Below are 25,000 nucleotides of genomic sequence, written 5' to 3' on the forward strand. Positions count from 1 at the left end.
CAGGCCGCACCCAGCCTCAGCACCCGCCCCCGCATGCAAGACGCCGTCGGAAATGGAGCCCGCGTCTAACACGTACACACGCATCTCAAGAGCGCTAAGGGAACACCCCAGCCAGAGCCGGAGTGGCTAATCGGGAGATTCGGGAGGATTCCCGATGGGCCGGCTCATGTCAATCTCGATTGGGAGGGGAAAATAATTTTGGGCCGGATTTGGGCATGAAACTCCCGGGCTGAAAAAGTGTCCCACTCCGGCCCTGACCCCAGCTATGTCGTAGATATGTTTATGAATTCTGGACGCACCACAGGAAGCTACTAAGTCCCTTGTGGTGTTCTCCTAGGCAGACGCTACAGGTGCAGTAAGACATTTAAATTTTTTTATTTATAGCACTAGTTCACAGTATGCTAATCTAAGTTAGCCTCTTCTGTAGAACACTTAATGCTTAGTGTGTGTGCGTGTGCATGCATGCGCGTGTGTGTGCGCGCGTACACACGTGCACCTCACTCGGGCAAAACTGTTCATGAAAGTTTAAGGTCCGCCGTACTCAGGAGCAGCGCTACAGATGAGCCCTCGTGCATTATTCAGTGCGTCTTACAGGCTTGGTTTAATTCTTGCGTCATTCTGCTTTCTGATGTGCTGAGGGTCCGCGTCAGCCGTGTGAAGACGGGGAGCTTTGCGGTATCCGCTTGGAAAACGGGCCTGTTTACTTTTTAAGCAAGTCTCATGCTATGGCACTGGCCCTGGAGACACAGTCGAAGATATTTCACACGTTAGGCCTCCACGTGTCTGCGGTGGGCTGTGTGGAGATGCGCTCGTCTTCATGTTGCTGAGCTGGGACCTGCACTGTAGTTTTGAAAGAAGGCAGCCAATGGCAGATGCCAAGCGCTGTTTGAAGAGAAGTTATTGTGGTGACCTACTTAGGCATTAAAAACCCAGGAGTGTATTAACTCAGCAGTACCGAACTGCACTGACGCCATATTCCCTCTAATGTCTAAATTATGCTGTGAAGGCTTACAGACCAGGTGCAATATTTACCATGATGGAATTGGCACATTGCAAGGATTTTTCTTACTTTGTAAAATCGCTTCAAAGTCGAAGTTCAGAGGGGAGCGGGCAGGCCCGGCATCCGTCCTGCTGATGGAGCGAACTCTGTGGGGGTGGTGAGAACCGCACGGTGGCAGCCACGGCGTGAGGGCGTGTGTGTGTGTGGCAGCCTGCAGGAGAGGCCGTCATCCGCGCAGCTCAGCACAGAGCCTGGGCAGACTCTAGGACAGGCTGCTTTGGACAACTGCATTGAAGAACAGTGAAGGGGATTTGGGGGGGGGGGGGGGGGGGGGGGGGTATGCACCTGTATGATCATGAATGTACCTGCAAGAAAAACTAATATCTCAGTTACTTGTATTGAAAGCCAGGTGATGGCAGATGAATCTTTTGACTGTAAAATAAACACCACGTCAAGAGATGCTGTCTGTTTCCATTTCAACCAGACAAGATCAAATGAGGACTGCTTAGCCACAAAGCCACACTCCTTACATCTGTGTCTGCCCAGCAAACGCCTTTGTTAGTCGTCTGGCGTAGCGAAGCACTGTATCTAGCCTCCCTGGCCCCAGCCCAAACATGCGTGTCGCGCTGTGGCTCAGAGTCTGATTGATCTTGTCCACCTCCAGGTCTCGTCCTGTCCCCGTGTCCTCCTTGTGGTCCTCATTATTCATTTGTTTGTTCTCTCTCTCTCTCTCTCTCTTATTCTTCTCTTCCTCATGTGTGCCCAGGCAGCCCGTTGAGTAGCTTCTTTGACGTAATTAAACAGCTCTTTTCAGACGAGAAGACCACACAGGTGTCACACCCGTCTGGCACGCCCAAGCACGGTGCCAGCAGCAGGAAACACGAGGCCGAGTCCAATGCCTCCAAATGCCCGCCGGGCAAAGCCAAGGTGGCATCGTCAGTTGGGACACAGGAGCAAGCTTAAAACCACGAGCGTTAGCAGACGTCTAGATTTTTCTAAGGCGTCTCGTGATTATACAAGCAAATCTAAACGAAGTGCTTTGCTCCCTCAGCTTGGTTTCAGCTCTAAAAGACCCTCAGCAAACTTTTATACCACGGAATGATTACCGCAGTTTGCACACGACTTGATCCTTTATATGTGGCATATATGCCTTTTGTTTTTTCGCCCCCAATTGTTTAACTGCTCCGTCGCCTTTTGCATTTATGTGATCTGTGTCTCCTTGTGTTCCGTCTTGTGATGGCTCTGCCCGTTTCTACTACCAGGGGTTATCCAGAAAACGTGTTAGAGGCTGAATGCTGCTCTCACGCAAGCTTCATGTACAGTATGTTGATGGAAGGCACATTACACAGCAAGTACAAGCTACAGACGGATGCTCCTCAAGCCCCGCCCCCGCCGCGTCACCCGGGACACGCTCAGACTCCGCCCACTTCCTTCTGTCCTCAGCTACATGCGTCGGAAGAATTGGAAAAAAAAAGCCTTAATCGAACAAATCTACTACACATAAAATCATGTTCTGATTTCTTCATACTCCCCTATGCTTGTTTTCTATTACAGTGCTCTTTATACAGTTTTGTTTTCTTTTATGACTATTTCCTGTTTTGTCCTTTGATTTCCTGTTTCTTCCATCTCTGTCTTGTTTTTGTAGAAGTCTCTCTTTATCTCCCGTTATTACTTCTTGCTGTTTCAGATACTCTAATGACACAAAACACAAACACACAGCTCAAATCTAGTGACCGAGGAGACAATGACGTTGACCTATTGGATATCACAAGGCGTTTGAGGAGGAGCCCACATGAACTCTTGATGGATTGTATTCTTTTCAATGTAGTCTTTCTTTATGAATGACAGAATTTAAATATTTTATGGACTTTGTGGCATTGCTGTACAACATTTTGAAATGTTATTTAAAAAAAAATGGGGTAGCCTATTTTGGGGAGGGGTGGGATGGATAAGAGAGTAATGTTTCAGTAAACAATCTATTCTCTTGTACAGACTGTATATGTTCCTGATGTAACACTCGTCCGGACGCAAATCTGCTTCAACTGCTTGTGTTGCCAATTTTCATCCACGTAGTGATGATGAAATATTTAATTTCCTGTCACCTTTGAAAGAAATTATGCTTAATGTATTCGTTACTTTTGATGTCATTTTTGCATTTTTAAAAATATTTTTGAAGAAGCATCTGCAGGATTCAGAGAACTTTGGCCATAATTGTGTATAATTTTATAACTTATTTATCATTCTATTTTATTTGTTCTTGATCTTAATTTGTTGTTGTTGTTAATTTATTCTGCTGGGACTATTTATAAACCAAATTGGGTAGTTTAGCGTTTGTATCAGATTGAAGAATTTTGTCATTTGTGTTTGTTAAAAAACCCATCCGATTGTTGTGAATGAAGCACACTTCTGTTCCTGGATCAGAAAAAGAGCTTGTAGTATATGTTAAATTATTTACCAGTAATTTAAGAATGTAGATTAGCCTCTTTATAGTGGGGGGGGTGGGAGGGGGAGGGATACGAAGTTATGATCTATTGATATTTGTCACTTTTCATCTCATAGTGCGTGCTCAACAGGTCAACAAACTCCGACTACACGATGTAAATAAATGACATTTGGCAATGACTTTCTTTGACACTGGGGGGCGCTCCCGCTCCCCGCCGTGCTCTCGTAGTGCCGTCTGCATGTGTGACATTCGGCTTTTCCTTTGCATGATGTTGTAGATGTTCGACCTCCCCCCGCACCTTCTCTTAGCGGAGTAACGGACTTTTCTCGTTCACCGTTTGCGTTCCTCCTCTCATCTTTACTTTTGCGTTCTTCCGTTTGTCCATCGTTTATTCCCTCTCTTTCTTCAACCGTGAGAGCGTCCCCCCCCCCCCCGCTTTCTCTACTCTGTGTTATTCTCTCCGAGAGGGGTCTGGTGATGTCGTAACGCACGCTGTTGCAGGTGGTCGTCCACAGCCCACGAGTGGGATTCCGCTGAAGACAAATAAACTAAGCAATACCTTATCCTTCCTCTTTTATACTTTCGGAGAGATGCTGGATTGTTGTGATTTACAGATTGGTTCATACTGAGCAGGAACAAAAAAAAAAACTAAAAAAAAAACAGCTAATGTATCCCCTTGTAACTACTGTGAACAAATTCAGTGCAAACAGAAATAAATCCATTGGATTCTTTTGGGTATGTGTATCTCACACTCTTGAAAACATTACATGACACGAATGGATATCCAACACTTTACATTTATTTACTGCACAGACACTGTATTAAATGTAGGTTTACATTTAGATTAATAAAAAAAGCCTAGCAGAACAAAGAAAAGTCGAATAATTTAGTTTAAAATGGTCTCAATGTTCCAGTTTATCCCTTTGTGTCAAACATATCTACACATCAAAATGGACGGACTTATGAATGTTTACAAAACTGTACAAGTTTCTATTTAAAAACAACATTATTTTTGCCCTCGTTGCCGTGTTTATTTGGCTCTCTTATCAGGATCCTATTTTGTCCACTAGAAGGCACTGTTTCTCCAACACCCATTTTATGTCTCGCTGTATGCAAGTGGTATCTGCGTGTGCTGTCATACGAAAAATCCCTCTGATATATAAATGAGCTTTTGCTCAATTTACTCTGCAGAGTTGCGGTTTATTATGACTGTATCACTGCACTCATTTCTACACATCCCTGCACTGCATAGATATGCGGAGTGTTCTCCGGCACCGGTCAGTCTATACCCGAATGTACTTTCCCAGAGACCAACGGCAGACGCCGGGCTTCCACGTCCCATTCCCATTCAGGCTGCTCCAGAACGGTCACACCGCAGCCGGGCCGCAGAGGGACCGGACCCTGGAGGCCAGGGCGTCCTGCAGGGCCCGCAGGGTGTCTGGTTCCTGGGTCGGGGCGCACGCCAAGCCCAGCACCTCCTCACAGTCTCCCTGCAGCAGCTCGCCCATGTTGCACAGGAGGAATCCCTCGCAGAAGGCCGCCAGCTCGCCCGCGTCGCCCTCCTGTCAGAAGGCAGAGGTCAGACGTGAGCGCGTGATGGACGTCGGGATGTCAGGTGGTTTTGTGTGTGCGAGGGGTCCGTATGAGCTCACTTTGGCTGCCTGGTAGAGGGGGAGAGCGTTGTGGACAGTCATCCTCTCTGAGCAGTAGATTTCGCAGCGCCTCTTAAGAGAGCCGAGCTGGAAGGCGTCGGCCACTAGCAGGAGCTGCAACAGAAACGCTCTTATGTTTTTGCCATTTTTCCTGGACTGCTCATTCTGGGATCTAGCGCGTCGACTAGTGAGATACACTACATGGTGTTAGTCATGGCTAATTCACTGCTAACAGCACCCACTTGTGGGAACTTTAAATGTTAAACATGAGTGCGTGAATTACAGGTGCATTTAAAGATCTAAACAAAGCTTTCCCCCAGTCCCAGGAAACATTCCAAGGAGAACGGTGAACTATTTTGTATGCAGGCTTATATGATCAAGGCTCTCTTACCTCTATCATATCAGAGATAGACACATCTGAAGTTGGCGGTCCTCCACCATACAGGTGAGCCATCAGCATCTGACATAACAGAGTGTTGTGCCATAAGCCTGTGCAGACTCTGGTATCATTTGGGCTGACTTTCTAGGAAGCCATAGGCTCGTTATATCTAGTAAACTCACTATATTGTCTGAGGTTTGGATTATTACCTGAAATGTCCTGTGCTTGATATCCGTAATTTCGATGATATTGTGGTCCGCTATTCCACTGGCCCACTGAACACCAAGCAGGTCTTTGAATCTTAGTGAGAACAGAGAGGCAGACATGTGAGGGTGAAGGTCAGCATCATCATCATCACCGCCACATTGTTGACATGGGTCACGTTCATGTCACCCACCTCTGTGATGCGGACATCAGAAGAACCCTGTGTGCGTAGAACAGCCTTCCCTCCACCAAGAACGTCACATCCGACATCTCGGAGTTATTCAGGAAATGTGTATCTGTTGGGAGCGCACAGGGGCATCTGTGACATTCGCTAACCTCTGGTGCCAAGTAGAGTGCCTTGGACTTTGTGGTCAGCTCCGTGACCGTGTGCTGCTAAATGACATGCATTCTGAGGCAGGGCAGGGTTGACCCGGCCGCTACAACCTCAGACGAGATGAAACGCATTACCCAGCTGAGCTGCAGGTGTGTCTGTCGCCGTGGGGACGGGAGGTGGAGACACGGTGCCATAGCAGAGGCTGCAGATGGCTCCCAGCTGTTCACGGATCTCTTTGCTCTGGGGGACATGGACAGAGGAAAACCTGTCACAGCTGTGCACACGGGCGCTGGAGTTTACAGAATATAGAATTTGTTTTAAACTACGGAACAACAGGGCAATCTGGGCAATAAAGGGTTTTGTATAAAACCACAAATATTTCTGATGACATGATTTAGTCCGGGCGCAGGTTGGATCTCCACCTTGGTGGTTCTAAGGATGGAGAAGAGCAGGGGCAGGCCTTCAGAGACCAGCTCCTCGTAGTTTGTGTCCTCCCACACGGAGGTGAAGTCCTTCAGGAGAGAGAGCAGGAGATCGGCCCTGGACTGCCGGTGTGCGACCCGCACAGACTCCAACCAAACGTGCAGCCTCCATGGCACACCTAAACACACACACACAGCGTGCTGGTTAAACTCTGCTTGAGATGACTAGAGTGCTCTGTAGCATAGTGGAAGCGCTAGCACAGGCATTAATGTTATCTGTCAGCATCTACCGAGCGCTCGGAGCTCCATGCTGACGTCCAGATAGCCGTGCTCGGCGCTGTGAAAACTGGCCTCCTGGAGGGCTCGGCTGCGGGCCCTGGACAGGCACGGAGACGCCCCTTCTCTGGGGGTGGGGCCAGATGGCCCCTCCCTCCCCTGTGACTCTGGCTGCTCCTCCACCCCCTCAGCCAGGATCTCCTCCAGGGACAGCACGTCCTCCTGCAGCCTGTGTGGCTGGCTCAGAAGCTTCCTCAACACGTTCCTGAAAGAACACACAACACGGCTCAGGGCAACAATGCATTATGGGATTTGTAGTGAAATGCTCCACCTAGTGCTAGACTAAATGAGTATGTAAATGGTTTGTTGTGAATGCTGAAAAACATAGCTCCAATACAAGTCTGTCACCAAAAAGGATCATTTTCTGCAGAAAACTACACAATTCACTCATATCTAGTGAATGCCATAGTTGAATGCATGGTGAATCTCTAGTTACTAAGCAACGGACTTAATCGAGCTGATATTAGATATTTCATACCATTTCACATAATTATGCTGGTGGTCCAGACGAGCTTGATGAATTATAATAATCAGAAGAGCATGCACAGCTATGTCTGATCAGTAAATACAACATCACTACTTTTACAGGGGTCGTCTTGGCAATGCTAACTGTTTATAATGTTTATGATATTCTGTGTTACGGATGAAAGCTGACCCAGGTCAATGATGAATAAGTTCTTCTATTTTTCCATATGTTCTTACCACAAATAAAAAAACAAACAAACAATACCCATCCACATAGCACAATGTGAATGAGGAAGCAGGTTCCACATCACTCCCAGTCAAAGTGTAATGCGGCCGCCGTTGTGACGTACGAGTGTGAGCAGGACGAGTAGCGTGTGTGTCCCTCTACCTGTGGCCGTGTGCGGCAGCGTGGCTGAAGCAGCTCATGTCCTCATACAGAGATGATGACAGCGAGCTCCCGCTGGGCACTCGGAGCATGGGGTCCGCACCACGAGACAGCAGCAGACTGACCATCTCATAATTACCTAAACACACACACACACACACACACTCATCATGCTTAGTGAAATTGACGCGTTACATTCTACATACTCCATGGTTTTAATCAGAATGTAATCAGCATTTTAGTAATTACATTCCAGAGTCACAAACATATTAAGTATGATAAATACGGTCGACTGGTGTTTTTACTTTGCTGTTTACCTGCAGCGGACGCCAGCTGAAGGGGAGTTTCTCCTGCCCCCTGGTGTCCACTCCTGAGAGTGCAGCCTTCCAATTCTGCTCCCATGTCAAGCAGCAGCTGAAATGATGTGACCCATATTTAACGACATACATGCTCTGTAGCACACAACATCAGTTTGCAGCATCAACCAATTTCATTTAGTGGCATAATCAATGCACCACAATTTCACATAATAATAATAATAATAATTATTATTATTATTATTATTATTATAGTTATTAATATCATAATAGTTAATGTTACTATTATTCTGTTCAATAATAGTACATAGACACAGCCCACCTGTACCACTGATATGTGTCCATATAGCACAGCAAAGGTAAGCGCCACCCAGTGGCGAGTGTCAGGATGAACAGAGGGGTGTTTCAGAGAGCAGCACGGAACCTGCAAACAAGACCCACAAAGCCCCTCTTCACTTAGAGGCCCACTTAACAAGCCCGGTGCAGTTAACCACTTGTTCTGAGAGCTTACGGCCACGTCCAGGTCGGCGCCGGCGTGGATCAGCATATGGACCAAGGCCTCGTCCCCCGCGGAGCAGGCATACATCAGAGGGGTCATGCCCTAAACACACACACACATGTGAGCGAGAGTACACACTGCAGAGCTGAGTGAACCATTGTAAGGACAGAGGACCCTGAGTCTACGTTCAGATGTCACATTGGCCAATATGAATGTACATCAGAAATTATTCTTTCTACAATATGCAATTATATCGATATATAGTATTATTATAATATACCAACTGTATAAAAATTATGATATTAGTGTAATCATATAGATTACTATTACATAATACACTGTGTATTTAGTGTGAGGATTACAAAACATGAAATTATAACATGTATCTTAGAAGAGCTGAGAGCCAGTGGGAGCAGCTCTGACCTGGTCATCCATAGTGTTAATCCCATCTGGACCCAGGAGCTGCACAGCTTGACCAATCAGATCTGTGCGTCCACAGTTGAGCATGCGAAAGCCCAGGTCCTGGTGGAACTTCTCTGTGGCAGACTTTGAATCCAGACGCTTAAAAGAGGTGAAACAGCACTCTGGCCTGAGAGAGAGAGAGAGATAGAGAGAGAGAGAGAGAGAGAGAGAGAGAGAGAGAGAGAGAGAGAGAGAAACAAGCAAAAGGAGAAAAGGAGATTTGTAAGGACTCTTGCATTAACTTTGTAAGCAACAGGCGGGGACAGGAGACATTTGAAAGGTCTGAAAGGTCCTCACTTCAGACGTCTGGGTTCGCAGTCCAGTCCGGGGAGCAGCAGTCTGGCTGTCTGCCTCACATCATCACTGTCCACCAGCAAACTCCTCCGGTGCTCAGTGTGAACCATGGCCACACGCATCCACTCCATTAGAGGCGGCAGTAATGGGAATGGCCTGCAGGGGGCGACACACCACTCCATTATTTTATGCTTCCCTTCCAGAGCAATCTTTGCTCGCCTGCATTTCAGTCTCAACGAAGTGACAAGCAAACCGGCTAAGAGAAAAAGCTGGCTGAGGCTGAGGACTTTTTTGTGGAGACATGCCAACACCAGTGCATATACATATATATTTATGGCCATATTGGCTGCTAAGGTTCTGTGGGTGGTGACAAAAGTGCTGGTTGACCGGGAGACAGAATTATCTTGGCTGCCATAGTTTGGCCTGACCGCCTGCCTCTCACAGCCCCGCATTCCTGACCCTTCAGCATGAACAGGCCTGATATCTTTGCAGGACAGACAGTGGGCAGCAGGCGAATCCGCCTCCTCTCTGGAGCTCTTAGGCTGCTCAATAACTTGTGACATCGATCAAAGACTTGGTCTCCGTGGACTCCAAAGAAATTTGTTGATTTTAGACTTTATGAAATATCTACAGTTTCCTTCCTTCTAAAGCCAGCCAAGACAGCAGCTACTGTGTGCTCTGCACTCTGGGAAGATCAGTATAAGCGATTCCACCTGTTAATGCCATCGGCACTCACAAATTTCCACATGCACATTCCATGGGGAGAATATTTCCTACCACACTCTGCAAGCGCAGTATCATAAGAGGAACAAAATCCCGGTGCTACTCCAAAGGAAGCTCCGTTATGTACACTTTACCAAATGAAAAGCGAATATATTTAACAAAGCAACGCAAATATGTCTTCGGCAGACAGAATTCCAAGGAGGACAAGCCTAACCAAACGTGTCTCCGCGCAAAATGCCTTTGGAGTTAAATAATGTGAAGCAGGCGGATTTTGAATGGCCCGTTCACTTCACGCGACGCAGCACCACAGAAGAAAAGCATCCGCACGTCCGGCACCATCAGCAGACGACGAAAAAGACGGAAGACCTCCAGTGACGTCACCCACCTCTCCTTGCTGAGGGCCATCCTAGGGGGGTCCAGGTTGGGGTTCTCCAGGCACTCCATCTGCGGGCTGCGTAGGAAGTAGTACAGGGTATGGAGAGCATCGGGAGACCAGGAGAGGGAGTGTGCCTGGCCGGGGCTTCCCGGGCCGGCCGTGCGGCCCCCCGAGACCAGACGCTGCATGTGGTGCATCGCACGTGACACCAGGTCACCTGAGGGGGGGGGGGGGCAAACAGTCCAGCATCATTTACAGTCCAGGCACCTTATGACTCCATAGATAGTGCATATTTACAGACTGGAAGCTATCTTTTAGAGCGTGTGCAGCCTACCTTGTGCATCACCTGCAGATTTGCAAGTGATAAAGCTTTTTTTTATTTCTCTATAACGTGAGATATGATAAATGTGATAAATGTGAAGGCACTTGAAGCAGGCAATATATGCCCTTTTAAAAGACCTCATGATTAAACTATTTGGCTGGTATAAGAAACCATCTGCTCACTCAAATATATTTCACTGAGCGACAACAACAGAGAACCCAAGAACTGCAGCAGGCATATTTTAAAAAGTGCTGACAGAGCCCACTCCTGCAGGAGGAACACAGAGCCCACTCCTGCAGGAGGAACACAGAGCCCACTCCTGCAGGAGGAATACAGAGCCCACTCCTGCAGGAGGAACACAGAGCCCACTCCTGCAGGAGGAATACAGAGCCCACTCCTGCAGGAGGAACACAGAGCCCACTCCTGCAGGAGGAACACAGAGCCCACTCCTGCAGGAGGAACACAGAGCCCACTCCTGTAGGAGGAACACAGAGCCCACTCCTGCAGGAGTAATACAGAGCCCACTCCTGCAGGAGGAACACAGAGCCCACTCCTGCAGGAGGAACACAGAGCCCACTCCTGCAGTAGGAACACAGAGCCCACTGTAGGAGCGTGATCCAACTCTGAGCTGCTCAAAGACACAGCTTTCGACAGGACGTTCAAATCGACGCTGCGAGCTTTGCTTCTTCGCCTCGGGTAGATATCCGGGCTTGGGTTATTCCCAGGAGGAAGGAGAGGAGACAATGTGGAGCAGATAACGGAGGAAGCCAGAGGATCACTCCACGAGGCCTGGGTTCATCATTAGAGGAACAGGGCCCAGGAGCATGAGAGGCAGCAACGGCTCCGCACATGGAGAAAGCATCATGGTGGAAGTGATGTGAGCAGGACACTGATCTACTACTGTGGATAATGATATGGGGCTTTAGATGTATCCAGTCTCCTCACTTTTATACTCTGGTTTGATGGGTTAGGTTTTGGACAGGCATTAAAGTAGACCATATATAACCTGAAACCCATGTACCTCTGGGCTTACGGTGTCACTGGGCATATGTCTTGAGTCAATTACAATATTAACATGAGCATGGATGAATGATGTGCGTTTGGTACTCCACAAAGAACTGTTTTTCATTTGACATGGGCTTTGAGGTTGGTTGTTATTCTGCAGGTCTTTGGCAATCACAAGGCACAAAGGAGGCACTTTGTATGCCTGGGGACCAAACAGAGGACACTCTTGTAGCTGGGGCACAACTGCAGGAGTGTTCCAGATCCCTCCATTGGGAGGGTCTCCCGGGGCGGGGCCGAGTGGCGGCAGGCTCCGCCCCCTCTCCCTGAGCCGTGTGGGCTGATAAAGTAAACAAACTGTTCGTGGCCACGCCACACCTGCTGAAACAGAGCGAGCAGGCTAGCCACGAGGAACAACGCCACGTAGCACACAAAAGCAGCCTCTTTTAAAACCAGCAACCCAATAAAACCACCAGAACATGGTCACCACGTAGTTCACGTCAAAAATACTAGATCACGTTCACTGCTACTGATTTTCAATACTTTTGGAGTCTTCCCTTTAAGAAACAAGTAGTGTAGATAAAAATCATTAGGGTCTGTTAATGGCAAAAGACTTAACAAGGACAATAATACATCTCAAAATAAGATCAGTGAGAAATTGCGAGTGTAAGAGGAGATAGATTGGTGGTGGTGGTGGTGGGGTGGGGTCCAGAGGTGTAAGCAAGACTGACTGAGCTCCGAGATGCTTCCCACGCAGGTGGCCAGTAGAGCCTGCTCCAGGGTGCGGAGTTCCACCTCCACGCAGGCCTCCTCTCTGCTCTCTGATCCGGGCACAGGACCCCCTGCGTACGGGCTGAAGTAGGCAGGCAGGGAGAGCTCGCCTGCACACAACAGATCAGATAAATCAGATCAGATCAGATAAAAAAATATATATAACAACCCCACAAAATGAGGAAATGAGCACTTTAGGCAGAGTTAAAAAAAGCACACACACACAGCTATTCCATTATTTGAATTACTACATAGGCTTTTCCGTAGCTTTCTGTTCTTTCTCACTATCTGCAATGTATGTAATTGAGTCTAAGAGGGACGACGTTACAACAGTCACGCAACTTGTTTGTTGGAACAAGGAACCATGTTCAGCCACAGTGGGCCGAGGTCATTAGCAGGCTCCAGGGGGTTTGTCATCCAGACGTTATTACCAGTTGGCAGAGCGATGCAGCGTGCCATTAAAACGGTGCGTCATGGCCTCCTTCAACTTTAGCGCTATTAAAGATAAGGAGAGGAATGGAGAGGACTCCCTGGGGAGTCTGAGTACACTCCTCTCTCCAGCACGACCTCCTCTCCTCCTGGCATGTCCACCCCCCCCCCCCCCCCCCAACCCTTAGCACCGTGCCCTTCCGTTTCCTTCAAACAACTACGTACGATACGGTTAACGCAGTCTAGCGCATCGCTCTCTAAACTCAACAAAGGTCTGGAGCAGAAACGGTTCGGTCGCACTCGCACCGCTCGATTAGGGAAAGCCTGACCAGCCCGGACGTCTCTGGGTCGCTCGGCTGCTGTGGCATTGTGGGGAGGCAGGGGGTTGAAGCACAATCACGAGACACAGAGAGGCTCTCTGATTTATCACCCATGTTCAACTCCAAGTGGAGGAGAGGGCTTTGTGCTTCCAGCATAACATATAATTCAAAATCCATCCCTTCTCCCCAAGACGTCCTTTTTACTGGGTATCGTATAAGAATCAAATGAGGGATGAGGAGATGGATGAGGAGATTTGTTTTCTTAATCAAGGTAAGTGATTGGCCATCCATTCGGGCGCACACACTCATTCAGGCTGTGTACATACGTTTGGTAGAGTATTTATCCAGATGTTAGTCGTTTGAATTTTTTTTTTCGTTAGTAGGAAGTGAGCAAACACACAAATGCACATCCAGTCTATGAAAGGGGTAAAGTTGGGACCTCATTCACCACTCACTCACTTGTGCCTGCTGCTGTAGCAGCCTTTGACCTGCTGACCGGCTCCCCAATATGATTGTGGCCACCATCACTGACCAGAGAATTGTTCAATGACCACAGCAGGAAGTGACAATCAATCTCTAAATCCAAGCATCAATCGAGGACATGCAGAGGAATATAACATGAAGAATTAGAAGTCATCTCTACTCTCTACATATTGTACATGATCTATAAAATAATAATTGCACTGGTGGAAAGCAAGCTTTGGCCAGCTATGCTCTGCGAGACTGTTCCAAAACTCCACAGACACCAGACAGTTCCAGCTGTGGTTTTTATCACATGCCCTGCACATTACGGTCATTATTAAAAATGGCCCAGGTGAAAACATTTTTAGACCTTCCGCAAATCTAGCACAGCTTTCTACTGTATGGAGCCGTGGTGGAGTTTGGTCTACACACGCAGCTGCACGGCCACCAGCAGATGGGCTTGTGAGGGACTAAGGCTAAGCCACAGGGTGTGTTGTGCAGCTGGTCATGCCGTAGACCCACACGCCCAAACTCCATGGGGTGTGGAGCGAGACACACACACCCATCCAACACAAGGGCATCCGACCAACCCCCTTCCCTTTCCCACGACCAAGCTCGTCTACGCTGGCCGCCCTAGAGCTAATGTGTGCGTCATAACACAGCCACACGCACACCCAAACATGCACGCCCACACACCCCCCTCTACACAAGCACACACCCCTCACCACACACACACACACACACACACACACACACACACACACACACACACACACACACACACACACACACACACACACTCGCAGAGGGATGTATGTGTGCTGCTTTTGTGGGGCAGGGAGGGTTGAGGTTGAACTTGGCAGACTGTTTTACTTATAACTACAAATCACAGTCAGCACTGAGGTGAGGCTGGGAAATTCATATTAGTGTGTCAGGTCAGCCCAGGGCTTAGGCATCAGAGTTGTGGTGGTGCAACACCGGAGAAACCACTTATGAGTAATACATATTTAAAATATATAATTCAAATATTCAATCACCATAGCACTGAGCTAAGAACAAGAACCTCAGTGAATCGAGTTCAACTGTGCTTGATACAGAATAGCAATACTTTAGGAATATATCGCAACAATTTGGATGGATGTGTTTACATACAACATTACACAGCGAGAAATCCAATCTTTTACGGTTGTCAATGCTTATTATGAATTTGTTTACATTTCATTGTGGGCAAAAGGCTGGGGGCCACTGCATAGTTCTTAAATTTAGCACGAAGAAGTACCAGTGACACACATTTGGGTTCCAGGAAGTCATTCTGTAACAGGTGTGTCTGAAAAATACCACATGAGCAAAAGTCACTACAACTTCCAGTTCCAACGTCGACCCCTCCTCTGAACTCGTAACACGGCAAAGGTCACAGGTCAACTTTTAGGTGTTAAAGGTTACACTTAGAATGTGCAGCCAATTCACGCTCAGCTGGGGTAGCATGTTAGATGATTTAAGGAAGTAAAAAAACAACATTCACGCAAAAAAAAGGCAACAAGAAAACAACAAAACATTTGCAAAAACGAGCTTCATACATATTGTAACTCAATTTTGCTTCTATGACTTTTATATTATTTCCAGATATCTCAGGATGGTCTTTAAACCATTTAAAAGACATGACTGTGCTTTTACTTTACATCGTTTTGAATGAAATGTTTGACTTTTCTTTCCGGTTAAAGTTCAGCAGATGCAGCACTTGGAACAGTTCAGTGTGTCCTGTTTATTTCGTATCAGTCAGCACGGCACTCCCCCCGTAGAGAGCAGTGTCCTCTCTACCACTGCTAACCCGGGTGCCGTCCTGGACGAGGGCTCGTCACGCTCCTCACAGTAACGGTACACTTCTGCCTGAGAACTACAGCCACCCCTGATACATTTGTCAGAATATGTCAGCTGTGACAAACATGCAAAGTGACATTGACATTGACCCAGTTACTTTTTTTTTTTTCTAGAGGTACAAGAGGCTGAGTCAGGACTCTGCAATCTCGGTTTGAAAAGGCATACCTTCGAGTTTAAAACCACAGCTCTAAATACAATGCGATGTCAGTTTGGGCAGCTTGCGTAAAAATAATTCCGACAGTGTTACATTTAGATTCCAGGCCATGTGTTTGCTTTGAGAGAAATTTTTGAGTTAGTCTTTTATTTAGATTTCACAGTTCCCATAAAAAACAATTTCTAAATGGCTAAAACACCAAATGCACTACAGGCAAATGCACTTTAAATTGCTCAAACTTTCCCTCTCTTAAGGAACACTGAAACAGGAGGTGAGAGTGTATCACGGCAGTATAAGAGTGCCATTCTGGAAAGGCGACAATGGTGTGAGTGTGTCATGCAGGTAGAGGTCAAAGAGCTCCTCTATTCATAGAGCACATGGTGACACTGTAACACGGTGACCTCAAGGCTCACAGGGAGAGGAGTGCCACCCTGCTCTGACTATGAACATACAGATGAGTGTTCGGTTTTCCAGATAACAAACCAGGAAGTGAGTGATGGCAGCTGCCTAAGTTGGGTTCACTTCTAATGCATCCCCTTGCCAGGTGTCAGAAGTTTCGAACTTGCAACTTTAGTCAAAAAAGGAGGATTGTGGTAATTTGCAACATTATTGTCTTGTTAAAATATATGCTGCAAATACTATAGACTCCCTCAACAAGGGAGCTAACATGCATGCTAAAGTTATTTTTTAAATGGTTTCCCCCACACCATGAAGGCTCCCCCAGGGGTATTGCAGATTTTCATCCCCGTTTTAGTAGCACACACCTGCACATGGACACACATAGAGCAGTATCAGCAGAACAGACACACTCAGGAATGAATGGTGCATTAATGTCTCAGATGTTACCTGTCTGTTGAGTGCAAAGGAGTCAAAACAAATTTATGAACGTGCTAATTTCCAAAGCGCCTTTAAAATGCAGTTTGTGACAAAGAAGTTAAAAAGGTGGGGTCAGAGGGCAAGCCCTGACCTTATGACCTCACAGCTGCACTCCACCTTCGGTTCTGGCCACACCTGAAATAGGACTGTGGTCACGCCAAGCTGGCCTAGGCACTCAGGCATCCCGGCCAGTCCCCCACTCGGAGAGGCCCGGTCAAGGAGGAGACGGAAAAAGCAGAAGACTCCGTCCAGTCCCACATCACCCAGCCAAGACGACGCCAGCCGCTTTCCCGCCAGACGGCCGCTTCGATTTTAAAGCATTTCGGTAGTAATTTGTCATGGCACGACACAGTTCAGGAGTGGATTTCCTGATCTGGGGGTTAAACAGCAGGCAGAATCTCTCTTTAATGATAATATAATTAGTCTAAGGCTGTTCATCACACTCTCGCTGGCTAACGGGCTGTCAAAGAGAAATAGTTTAATGCGATTAAGCTTGTCAGTCTAAAATATTAATCAAAGTTTAGGGGGGATGCTAAGCACAGTTGTTAAAAAGAGAGAAAATTCCATCATCAATCATCCAAAGCTAACCCAGGGGTGATGGAGAGGGTTTCAAAGCATCACACAAATGAACACCCCTAAATAAATAATATGACGTGTAATTAATGTATTAATGACCCATGTAACTGATTAAATACGTTTATGCAAAAAAAAGATGTTACTTGCAGTAAACTCGAATCAGTGTTATTTTATGAAATCCATGAAACATTGACAAAAATCTGCTAAATTATTTTAACTGCATCTGCTGCATTAATCTGAGGAGCAGAAACATGTGATATGCATGTTCTGCTGTTTTTTAGTTTTCAAGATCAGGCCCCCCTTTGGTTTGAAGGCCATTAGCTTCAGTTTCTGGACCAGCCATTTTTATGCCCAGCTGTTCAAAGTTTACACCCAAACACCAGCGTCCCCTAAGCTAATAACGCTTTAATAGGCTCAGTTCAATACTCAAACTCCCAGGTCCAATCATGATGATCCAATCATGATGATCAAATCATGACGATCCAATCATGATGATCAAATCATGGCGATCCAATTAAGATGATCCAATCACAATTCACAGGTAAGTAAGGTAAAAAAAAAGCTACATTTCAACCTATGTTTTACCAGGGCACTGGGAGCCCCTCAATGGGCTGCTTAACACCTAGTTTAGGTTTTATTAGCTGTTAAGAAATAGAGGAAGTCATTTAAGTGCTAATCCCCTGTGTGTGCTAAATAAAAAAGGAGAGATTGCTGTTCTAATGCGTCTCCTACTTGTAGTACTCATGGTTTGTGAATTTGTAGGTATAAAAGGTGATTAATCATCTATCCACTATTTTTAGTAAAATATCAAATTAACAGAGTAAATATAGAAAATTATTTCATTTTTGGAAGGTCTGGGGAAATGGGGCTGCCCCTTTTTATTTCTTATTCGCAGACTATTTTGACTCACAGGAAGAAAACCACACAAATTCCTGATTTCAGGTTTAAGGTGTTTCAGCCCTGGCGAATTAAAGATCCATGCTCCCAATAATGCTTGTGCACAAGATTAGCTTTGCATTTACAGATCTGATCTCAGATCAGCCTAGAACCTTCCCCAAATCTGTAAGACACACATAAAGAACGGCAGTCAGGCATGATGCTTCAATCATACGTCCACAAAACAGCTGAGTCACCGTTCTGGTGTGGAGCCACACCTTACTGGCAAAAGGTGACACATTCCTTTACAGGTGATATGTGCACAAAAATAGCACTACTTCCACAGAGGGGAAGCCTGCACGTGTGCTGTCACACCTCTCCGGTCCAAGAGTCGTTAGTGTCCTCACTGTGAAGTGAGTAAGGTCACCGACACTTAGGACAGGTGTTCACTGCAGGCTCTTCCCGTTTCTCACCAACCAGAAGCCTCTGAGTTTGCCTAAGCTTACTGAACCTAATGTTCAAAAGCACAGAAAAACATAGACCTTGGATGAAATGGTACTCCTAAACAAATCAACACAGCATGCAACACAAAAGTATCTTCTAAATCACTGCTAATCCATCTAATTGTGGCTTAGCATTGTTTTGTATGTACACTGAATTCTCCACACCGCCTTAAAGGAGCCTCACGCTGAAATTAAGAATAGGTCTTCAAAGGCAATTTCAGATTGCACACATTAATTTGGTTCCTAAGTGCCCCTGCCATGGTAATGCTCTAATTTATTTGCTTTGTAGTGAAGCTCAAAGCCAGCAGGCTGTGTGGGTGGAACACTTTATGAGGGTAATTAAGCAGTGATGATTGTGAGTCTTAACACACACAGTGCTCCAGGTTCCCACCACTGCAGACCCAACGGAACCAATCAGAACCCTGGGCTCTAATGGGAACCAATCAGAACCCTGGGCTCTAATGGGAAGCGTGTTGCACCTGTGACCTCTCGTTTGCCCATCTCTCCTCTGACAGCCCTGGCTGACACCGTGGCCAAACAGGGGAGTAGAAGTGCTCTGTTTATCCACGTGGATTCCGGTTTGTCTTTGCCCATGATTAGGGGGAATCCTCCAGGCTCCTGCCACGGGGCATGCTCACGCCCTCAGAGTGCTTCCAGTCGACATCGCTGATACAATCCGAGCGGTAAAGAGCTCAGATACTATCGAACATTTCCGGTGAGGGCCTGCCGCGGTCATGACTGCAACCAACTTCTTCCTACAATTAGACGTGTAGGCGCTGCAGTTGCGTTATCAAATTAATCAGGTTTCCAGCTAGAGCATTACTGACAAAATGGAAGGTAAAGAAAACAAATGAATTAGACGGTCTCGGTCTTCAGCGGATTTAAGGAGTTCTCTTTCCAGGCTGCCTCTAGGGCTCCCTGTTGCGGGAGTTCTTGCTTTTGAAAATCATATTTGCCATGCTGCCAGTTGGTGGTGGATTGAATATAGTCTCAGCTGGGTTCCCCCCCGCCCCTAGCCGCAATGCTACCATAATTTCCCAAACCATGTAAATTCACATGGAGGCAATGAAAGATTCGCGCAGTTCTTAAAGGCTGACTTTAAAACCCCCAAGGAGGAAGTGCTGAAACAGCACCCAGACCCGTCCAGGATTAGGTCTGTGTTCACTATGAGAATGCGTAGCCAGCATTTGGATTTTAGTGTAGAAGTCATTAAAGAAAGGTGTGACCATATTGAGTCATTTTGGAAATCTCATATAACTAAGCATGTAACAATTTTTCTGACCTTAGCTAATAGCTGATATTGTGAAGACTCACAACTTCCTGACCCACTAATATAAGGAGCGGGTTGTGTGAAAAAGGCTATATGGACTCAAACAAATACAAAGAAATGAATGGACAAGCCTGCAGTAAGTCTCACACAATAGAAAATGGGGCCACTCTGTTATTGGAGCCAAGGAGGTCATTTGGGTCTTAAAGACTTCCAGATGTGGGTCTGTTTGGCATATGAGAGAGCTGCTTTTGTCTGGAAATGAGGGTGCCAGCCATGTCCACGTCCGTGTCTGTTCTCCATCACCACCACAACCAGCTCCGGTCTCCCACCCAATAACCAGTCCAAAAACACACCAGCCACTGTTATGTTTGTCATTAATTATACAGAGAACACATGATGTGTACAAGTGAAACTCACATTGAAGAAGCATTGTGGTATTTAAAGGAATGTTTCATCACCTCAGCCTGGAACTTTTACATGCGTCTTCCCTTATCTGATCCAGAGTGGATATCCTGAAGCATTTAATCATGGCCTTTCTTTCAAAACGTCCCACCACAGCCAGAATGAGGACTTCGACCTTACGTTAAATGCACCCGTTTACAACTACAGAGGACAGATGACTCCTTCTCTCATTCAATACGTAACAGTGTATAGTCCATTACAGGTACCCAGTACATGCTTTTGCTTGGGCTATTTTACAGCTCAGACCCTGCACACCATCAACACGATTAGTGAACAAATGTCGTGCACAGAGGCATGTTAGATGAAAACAGAATTTCTTTTCCCTATTGTGCACCCAGCCTTTCCTATAAAGCAGTGGCCAGCAGTGCAGTTTTACATGGGCCAGCCTGGCAGAAGCCCATTCCAATGACTGATTGAAAGCAGAGAGGAGAGTGTGTTATGTTCTCCCGCACGCGGGCCTCTCTCACTCTCCTCGGCCTCCGCTTACTCTGAAACGGGACAATGCGTGCAAGAAGAAGAGTATGCAAAAGAAAGACTAAGAGAGAGAGGGAGAGTCAGAGAGAGAGAGAGAGAGAGAAAGAGAGAGAGAGAGAGAGAGAAGTAAATCAGTGCACATATAATTCACTTGTAGAAGTTGTAGAACAACAGTGTGGTAAGCTTACACAAGGCTAACAGTGTCAAAGAGATGCAACGTAACTGCAATAACTAGAGCTGGCGAACACATTCTGACTGGAATACATGACCTTCCTCTTTCCTCTTTATCTTTGAGAACAAACCCCTAGTTGTGTTTTGTGTATTACTTTTGAGACATGATATCCTTGGTAACAATACGTCACCTTTTTGTAGTATCTTAACTAGCCTATTGTCTCAACACATCATCTTCAGTTATCAGACATAACCATTTGGTCTGTGGTACGTTCTGCAACTTTGATTAGCTGAACATGAGTGAAGATATGAAACACTGAATTACTATTTTACCAATTCCTCTGCAGAACAAGAGAAAACCTCCCCGTGATTCTGGATGTGGTGATAAGACGGAACTGTAGTGCATTTGTAACTGCATTTCATTGGGGTTTCCTCACCGTTCGCGTTTTTCCCGCAGATGAGATGCTCATAGTTTTGCAGGAGGCCGTAAAGCTCAGCGTCATTGTTGACGACCCCCTCTAGCGCATCTGGGCCCACCGGGCTGCCCAAGACGCGCTCGTGGCTCACCAAGACCCTGCGCACGATCTCCTCCAGAAGATTCTCCATACTTGAGGCCAGACAGATGGCCGCGTGCTCGTGGATGCGCACCGCGATGCGAGTGTCCACCATCCACCTGAAGAAGCGGCCCACGGAGAGGGCGAGCCTGCAGCGCGAGGACTTGCTCTTCCTCGTGACCTCCCCGGAGCTCATGCTGTACAGCGAGATGGCCTTGACCGTGGCCGTTACGCAGCTGTCCGCGAGCGCCCAGCTCATCACGAGCCGGACGGCGCTGCGCACTTCGAAGCGCGTGCACCTGCAGCGCAGGACGCTCGCGCGCTGCGCCTCCCTGCCTACGCGCAGCAGAGCCCTCTGCAGCAATACTGACAATCTCCGCACGAACTCCTTCGTAAAAGACGCACCGTCTCCCGCAACTTTACGCAGGACGATGTCGATTTCGTCATCTGTCCACGGAAACTCCTCCAAGTCGGGTAGTCGTGGACATTTGGAGAGAATGTCCTCCGGGTCTTCCGGCAGAACCGCGTTGACAGTGTCCCAGCTGCCATTCCCGCTGTTCATAGAACCCGAGCACTGCCACCAGTTGACCCGGTTCGGAAAAGAGAGGACGTGGGAGTTGGACTTCGACGAAGACAGGCTCAGTGATCTATACGAGTCTCCTGCTCCATAGCCCGAGTCCAAAGTCAAATCCTCCAAAGTCTTAATGTTAACACTGTTCAAGGCTGCCATTTCAATCGGTTGAGACAGCGGCCGATTTAGGTAGAAGAAGCGAGAATCCTGTAGCAGTCCGAACACACAGGAGCAGTGAGTGTGTTAGTCACCGTCTGCTCTCCTCACGGGTCAGCCCAGCGTGTGAACTCCAGCGTTATGTGGAGCCAGACCTACTGAAAAGTTCTCCTACCAGTCAGCTGACAGCGTCTCTCAGCCAGGCGCACATATGCAGCGCGCAGGCTCTTATACACCTTATATGTTTATAAAATTAAACAACCGATTAACATAACGATGATTCTGAGTGAATATAGAATGAGAGTAGTTGTAGAAAAACTTAAGTTTACATAAATGCGAGCTGTCAGTTTACAGTCCGTACCGAGAGCCACACTTTGAGTGCGAGAGCCCTCTTGTGGGTTGATGTGGTATGGACCGGAGGTAACGGCAACAACAGACGTATTCGAGTAACTCCTCCATTTATTCTTGAAAATAAGAAAATGAAAGAAAATGATATGTATTTACATATTTAAATTCTACAAGCAATTTCACAGAAATTATCCTTTAAACATGGCTTTCTTTACCACTTTTCCCCCACTCAACCTCCTTATGTAGAAACAGTAATCCATTAATTCTAAATTGATTTAAGAGCACAGCTTGACATTTTGGAAGTACAAACAACATCTTGTTATGTCTTGTTATGTAAACGTTATTCACTAATTTTAAGAAAGAGCAGAAAAAGAGCACAAAGAGAGAGAGAGAGAGAGAGGGTGAGAGAGAGAGAGAGTGTGTGTGTGTGTGAGAGAGAGAGAGAGAGAGAGAGAGAGTGAGAGTGTGTGTGTGAGAGAAAGAGAGAGATAGAAAGAGAGAGAATACACGGTAGTATGTTTAGACTTTTTCTTTTGCCCTCATTTAAAAAGCACCATTTAAAATTTCTTGATATCAACTGTGTACACATAAACCCATTTACCAAAACACTATCATACCTGAGCACTCTCTCTATTGCTTAAAAATAAATCAAAAACAAAAAAAAAATACCAACGATATTTATAAATTCCAGAACTTGAGCAGGTTCTGCTGTGTGCTGCTAAGTTTGGCACTTTTCAAGTCCCCTAAATAGTACGGGGACAAAAAAGTACTTGATATCATATTTACGTCAACCAGTAGAAATTCCGCTTTGAATCGCTGGTCTCCTTCCTGCCACAGTTCATCCAAGATGCTTTGCGCAAGAACAGCAGGCTACACTTCAGTAACTCTAGGAAAATCTTCCAGGAAGCTCAGGGATTGCACTCAGGTGCAGCAGCAGTGCCCCCTAGTGGCTAGCCCTGTGACGGCTTCTTTAAGGGACTGTTCCACATGCCCCGTTTTGAGTGGTAGAAGTGGTAGAAGTTCCGTAGTCTGAGTCTCTCCACCTCCAAACCATTCTGCAGAACCCTGGGAGCAAACAGCACAGAGGTTGACACAGGCAGATGGAGGAATGTTCTAGAGGTTTTCTGAGTCTACATGGAGTGACCTGGTACAGTGTGTGGGCCACACTACAACACGCAGGGGAACACAGCAATGTAAACTTAAACCCATTTTAACCCATTTTAAGCATACATGACAAATTTCTTTACCTAAAGTAATGTTTTGAAAATTAATGAGTATAGGATTCTTTGTGTTTGCTTGTCATTTGTTGTTTAATTACCTGTCCAGGAATTCCCAATCCTCTCCTCCCCAGCGGTCCTTAAACTCTTCTGTGTTCATCCCGCCAATCTTGTCAAAGTCTGATTTATAAATACCAAACAGGCCAAAGCCATTAACCTCCCAGTAGCCTGTAATTGGAAAAGAGAGAGACAAGATTATTAACTGCCTGTCCCACAGTGGTGATGTCGTGCATGCCTGTGTGTGTGTGTGTGTGTGTGTGTGTGTGTGTGTGTGTGTGTGTGATTGTAGAGTGGATGTAATGTGTACAAGTAATTTAGAACAGAGGTTCTCAATCCAGCCCTCAGGCATTCATAGCTAGAAAAGATTTTTTAAATGTTTTTTTTTCTATTCCAGCTCCCAGCATGCCTTGGCCTGTTCAGGAAATCCATGATTATCTGGCCATGCGTACGAGGAGCTGGAACAAATCAAAAACCTGAGGTAAAAAACTGAGGTCTGGATTGGACGGCCCCGTTTTCGAGGGCGTGCGTGGACCGTTCGGCTGCAGGGGCGAACTCCCGCAGTCCAGCCTCATGACGATGGGTGCGAAGGCGAGCCGGCCCTCCACGCAGTGTTTCCTGATGCTCTCCAGGATGCTCGGTGGGAAGTGAATGTGCAGGTCACACAGGAACACGATACTGTGGCTGTCCTGCGGAGCGCACGCACAGACACTTAAATTAGGACTCTTCGGGTTTCATAAGTCGGCCGGTCGTGTGAAGAAACGTTTCGGCATTTTCCACGCGCTTGCCTCTATGGTGTCCACCCCCATCTGGAGACCAGAAGACCTCTCGAAGTTTCCTTCTCGTCTCAGGTACTCGTACCTACGCACACACACAGATTCAGAGCGTACGGGATATCTGACACGAACAGGCACCTTTGCGTCGCTGAACTCGAGCGCCATGCGAGGCCGGGCCTCGCTCGCAGGTGCTAACCTCGGTGCATGACAAATTGGTCCTCAGCATGGGAAAAGTCCCATGCGGGCTTTGCTCAAGGCAGGGACCGGGCCGGCCCACGTGCACCTGCAGTCAGGCGAAAGTAGGCCAGAGTGCTGGGCCGCTCACCTGGGCACCGCGCTCTCCCTTAGGGCCTGCTCCATATCCATGTCGTCACTCTCGAAGTCCACGATGACCACGCTGAAGTTCTCGTCTCCGGTCTCCCGGTGCAGGACCTCCATGTCAGAGATGAACTGCTGAACCCAGCGAGCCTGGTTCTTCACTGCC

The 25,000-nt window shown here is 46.9% G+C and overlaps 3 protein-coding genes across 11 annotated transcripts in view; 1 reads left to right on the forward strand and 2 right to left on the reverse strand.

Annotated features, from left to right (window-relative positions):
* The window catches only part of brsk2b (BR serine/threonine kinase 2b), a 102,937-nt gene extending 98,758 nt beyond the window's left edge, over positions 1-4,179 (forward strand). For 6 of the 8 annotated variants that reach the window (XM_076997635.1, XM_076997644.1, XM_076997671.1 and 3 more), the window contains one exon: positions 1,767-4,179. In XM_076997635.1, coding sequence (XP_076853750.1) covers positions 1,767-1,963 — 197 coding nt within the window. In that variant the 3' untranslated portion in view covers positions 1,964-4,179. The remainder of the gene's footprint in view (positions 1-1,766) is intronic. The other 2 variants (XM_076997652.1, XM_076997661.1) reach the window with 2 other exon arrangements.
* A 47-nt stretch (positions 4,180-4,226) lies between these two features.
* On the reverse strand, positions 4,227-22,332 carry abtb2a (ankyrin repeat and BTB (POZ) domain containing 2a). 2 transcript variants are annotated; one of them, XM_076997615.1, is made up of 18 exons: positions 21,275-22,332; positions 13,595-13,711; positions 12,347-12,496; positions 10,301-10,508; positions 9,196-9,348; positions 8,860-9,025; positions 8,449-8,538; positions 8,260-8,361; positions 7,938-8,034; positions 7,624-7,759; positions 6,725-6,975; positions 6,435-6,613; positions 6,147-6,252; positions 5,872-5,974; positions 5,684-5,774; positions 5,487-5,555; positions 5,096-5,209; positions 4,227-5,005 (listed from the first exon to the last, which is right to left on the reverse strand). In XM_076997615.1, the coding sequence occupies exons 1-18, from the start codon at positions 22,119-22,121 to the stop codon at positions 4,811-4,813; spliced, it is 3,174 nt and encodes a 1,057-aa protein (XP_076853730.1). In that variant the 5' UTR covers positions 22,122-22,332; the 3' UTR covers positions 4,227-4,810. The 2 variants fall into 2 exon arrangements, with proteins under 2 accessions (XP_076853730.1, XP_076853737.1); XM_076997622.1 differs by lacking the exon at positions 13,595-13,711 and having other exon boundaries at positions 4,229-5,005.
* A 307-nt stretch (positions 22,333-22,639) lies between these two features.
* The window catches only part of b4galnt4b (beta-1,4-N-acetyl-galactosaminyl transferase 4b), a 57,060-nt gene continuing 54,699 nt past the window's right edge, over positions 22,640-25,000 (reverse strand). Inside the window, exons 17-21 of the mRNA XM_076997601.1 lie at positions 24,842-24,995; positions 24,529-24,601; positions 24,276-24,429; positions 23,785-23,911; positions 22,640-23,531 (exon numbers count right to left, since the gene is read on the reverse strand). Coding sequence (XP_076853716.1) covers positions 23,417-23,531; positions 23,785-23,911; positions 24,276-24,429; positions 24,529-24,601; positions 24,842-24,995 — 623 coding nt within the window. The 3' untranslated portion in view covers positions 22,640-23,416. The remainder of the gene's footprint in view (positions 23,532-23,784; positions 23,912-24,275; positions 24,430-24,528; positions 24,602-24,841; positions 24,996-25,000) is intronic.

Source organism: Brachyhypopomus gauderio, chromosome 1 (assembly GCF_052324685.1).
Source record: "Brachyhypopomus gauderio isolate BG-103 chromosome 1, BGAUD_0.2, whole genome shotgun sequence".
In the NCBI taxonomy this organism is placed as follows: Eukaryota; Metazoa; Chordata; class Actinopteri; order Gymnotiformes; family Hypopomidae; genus Brachyhypopomus; species Brachyhypopomus gauderio.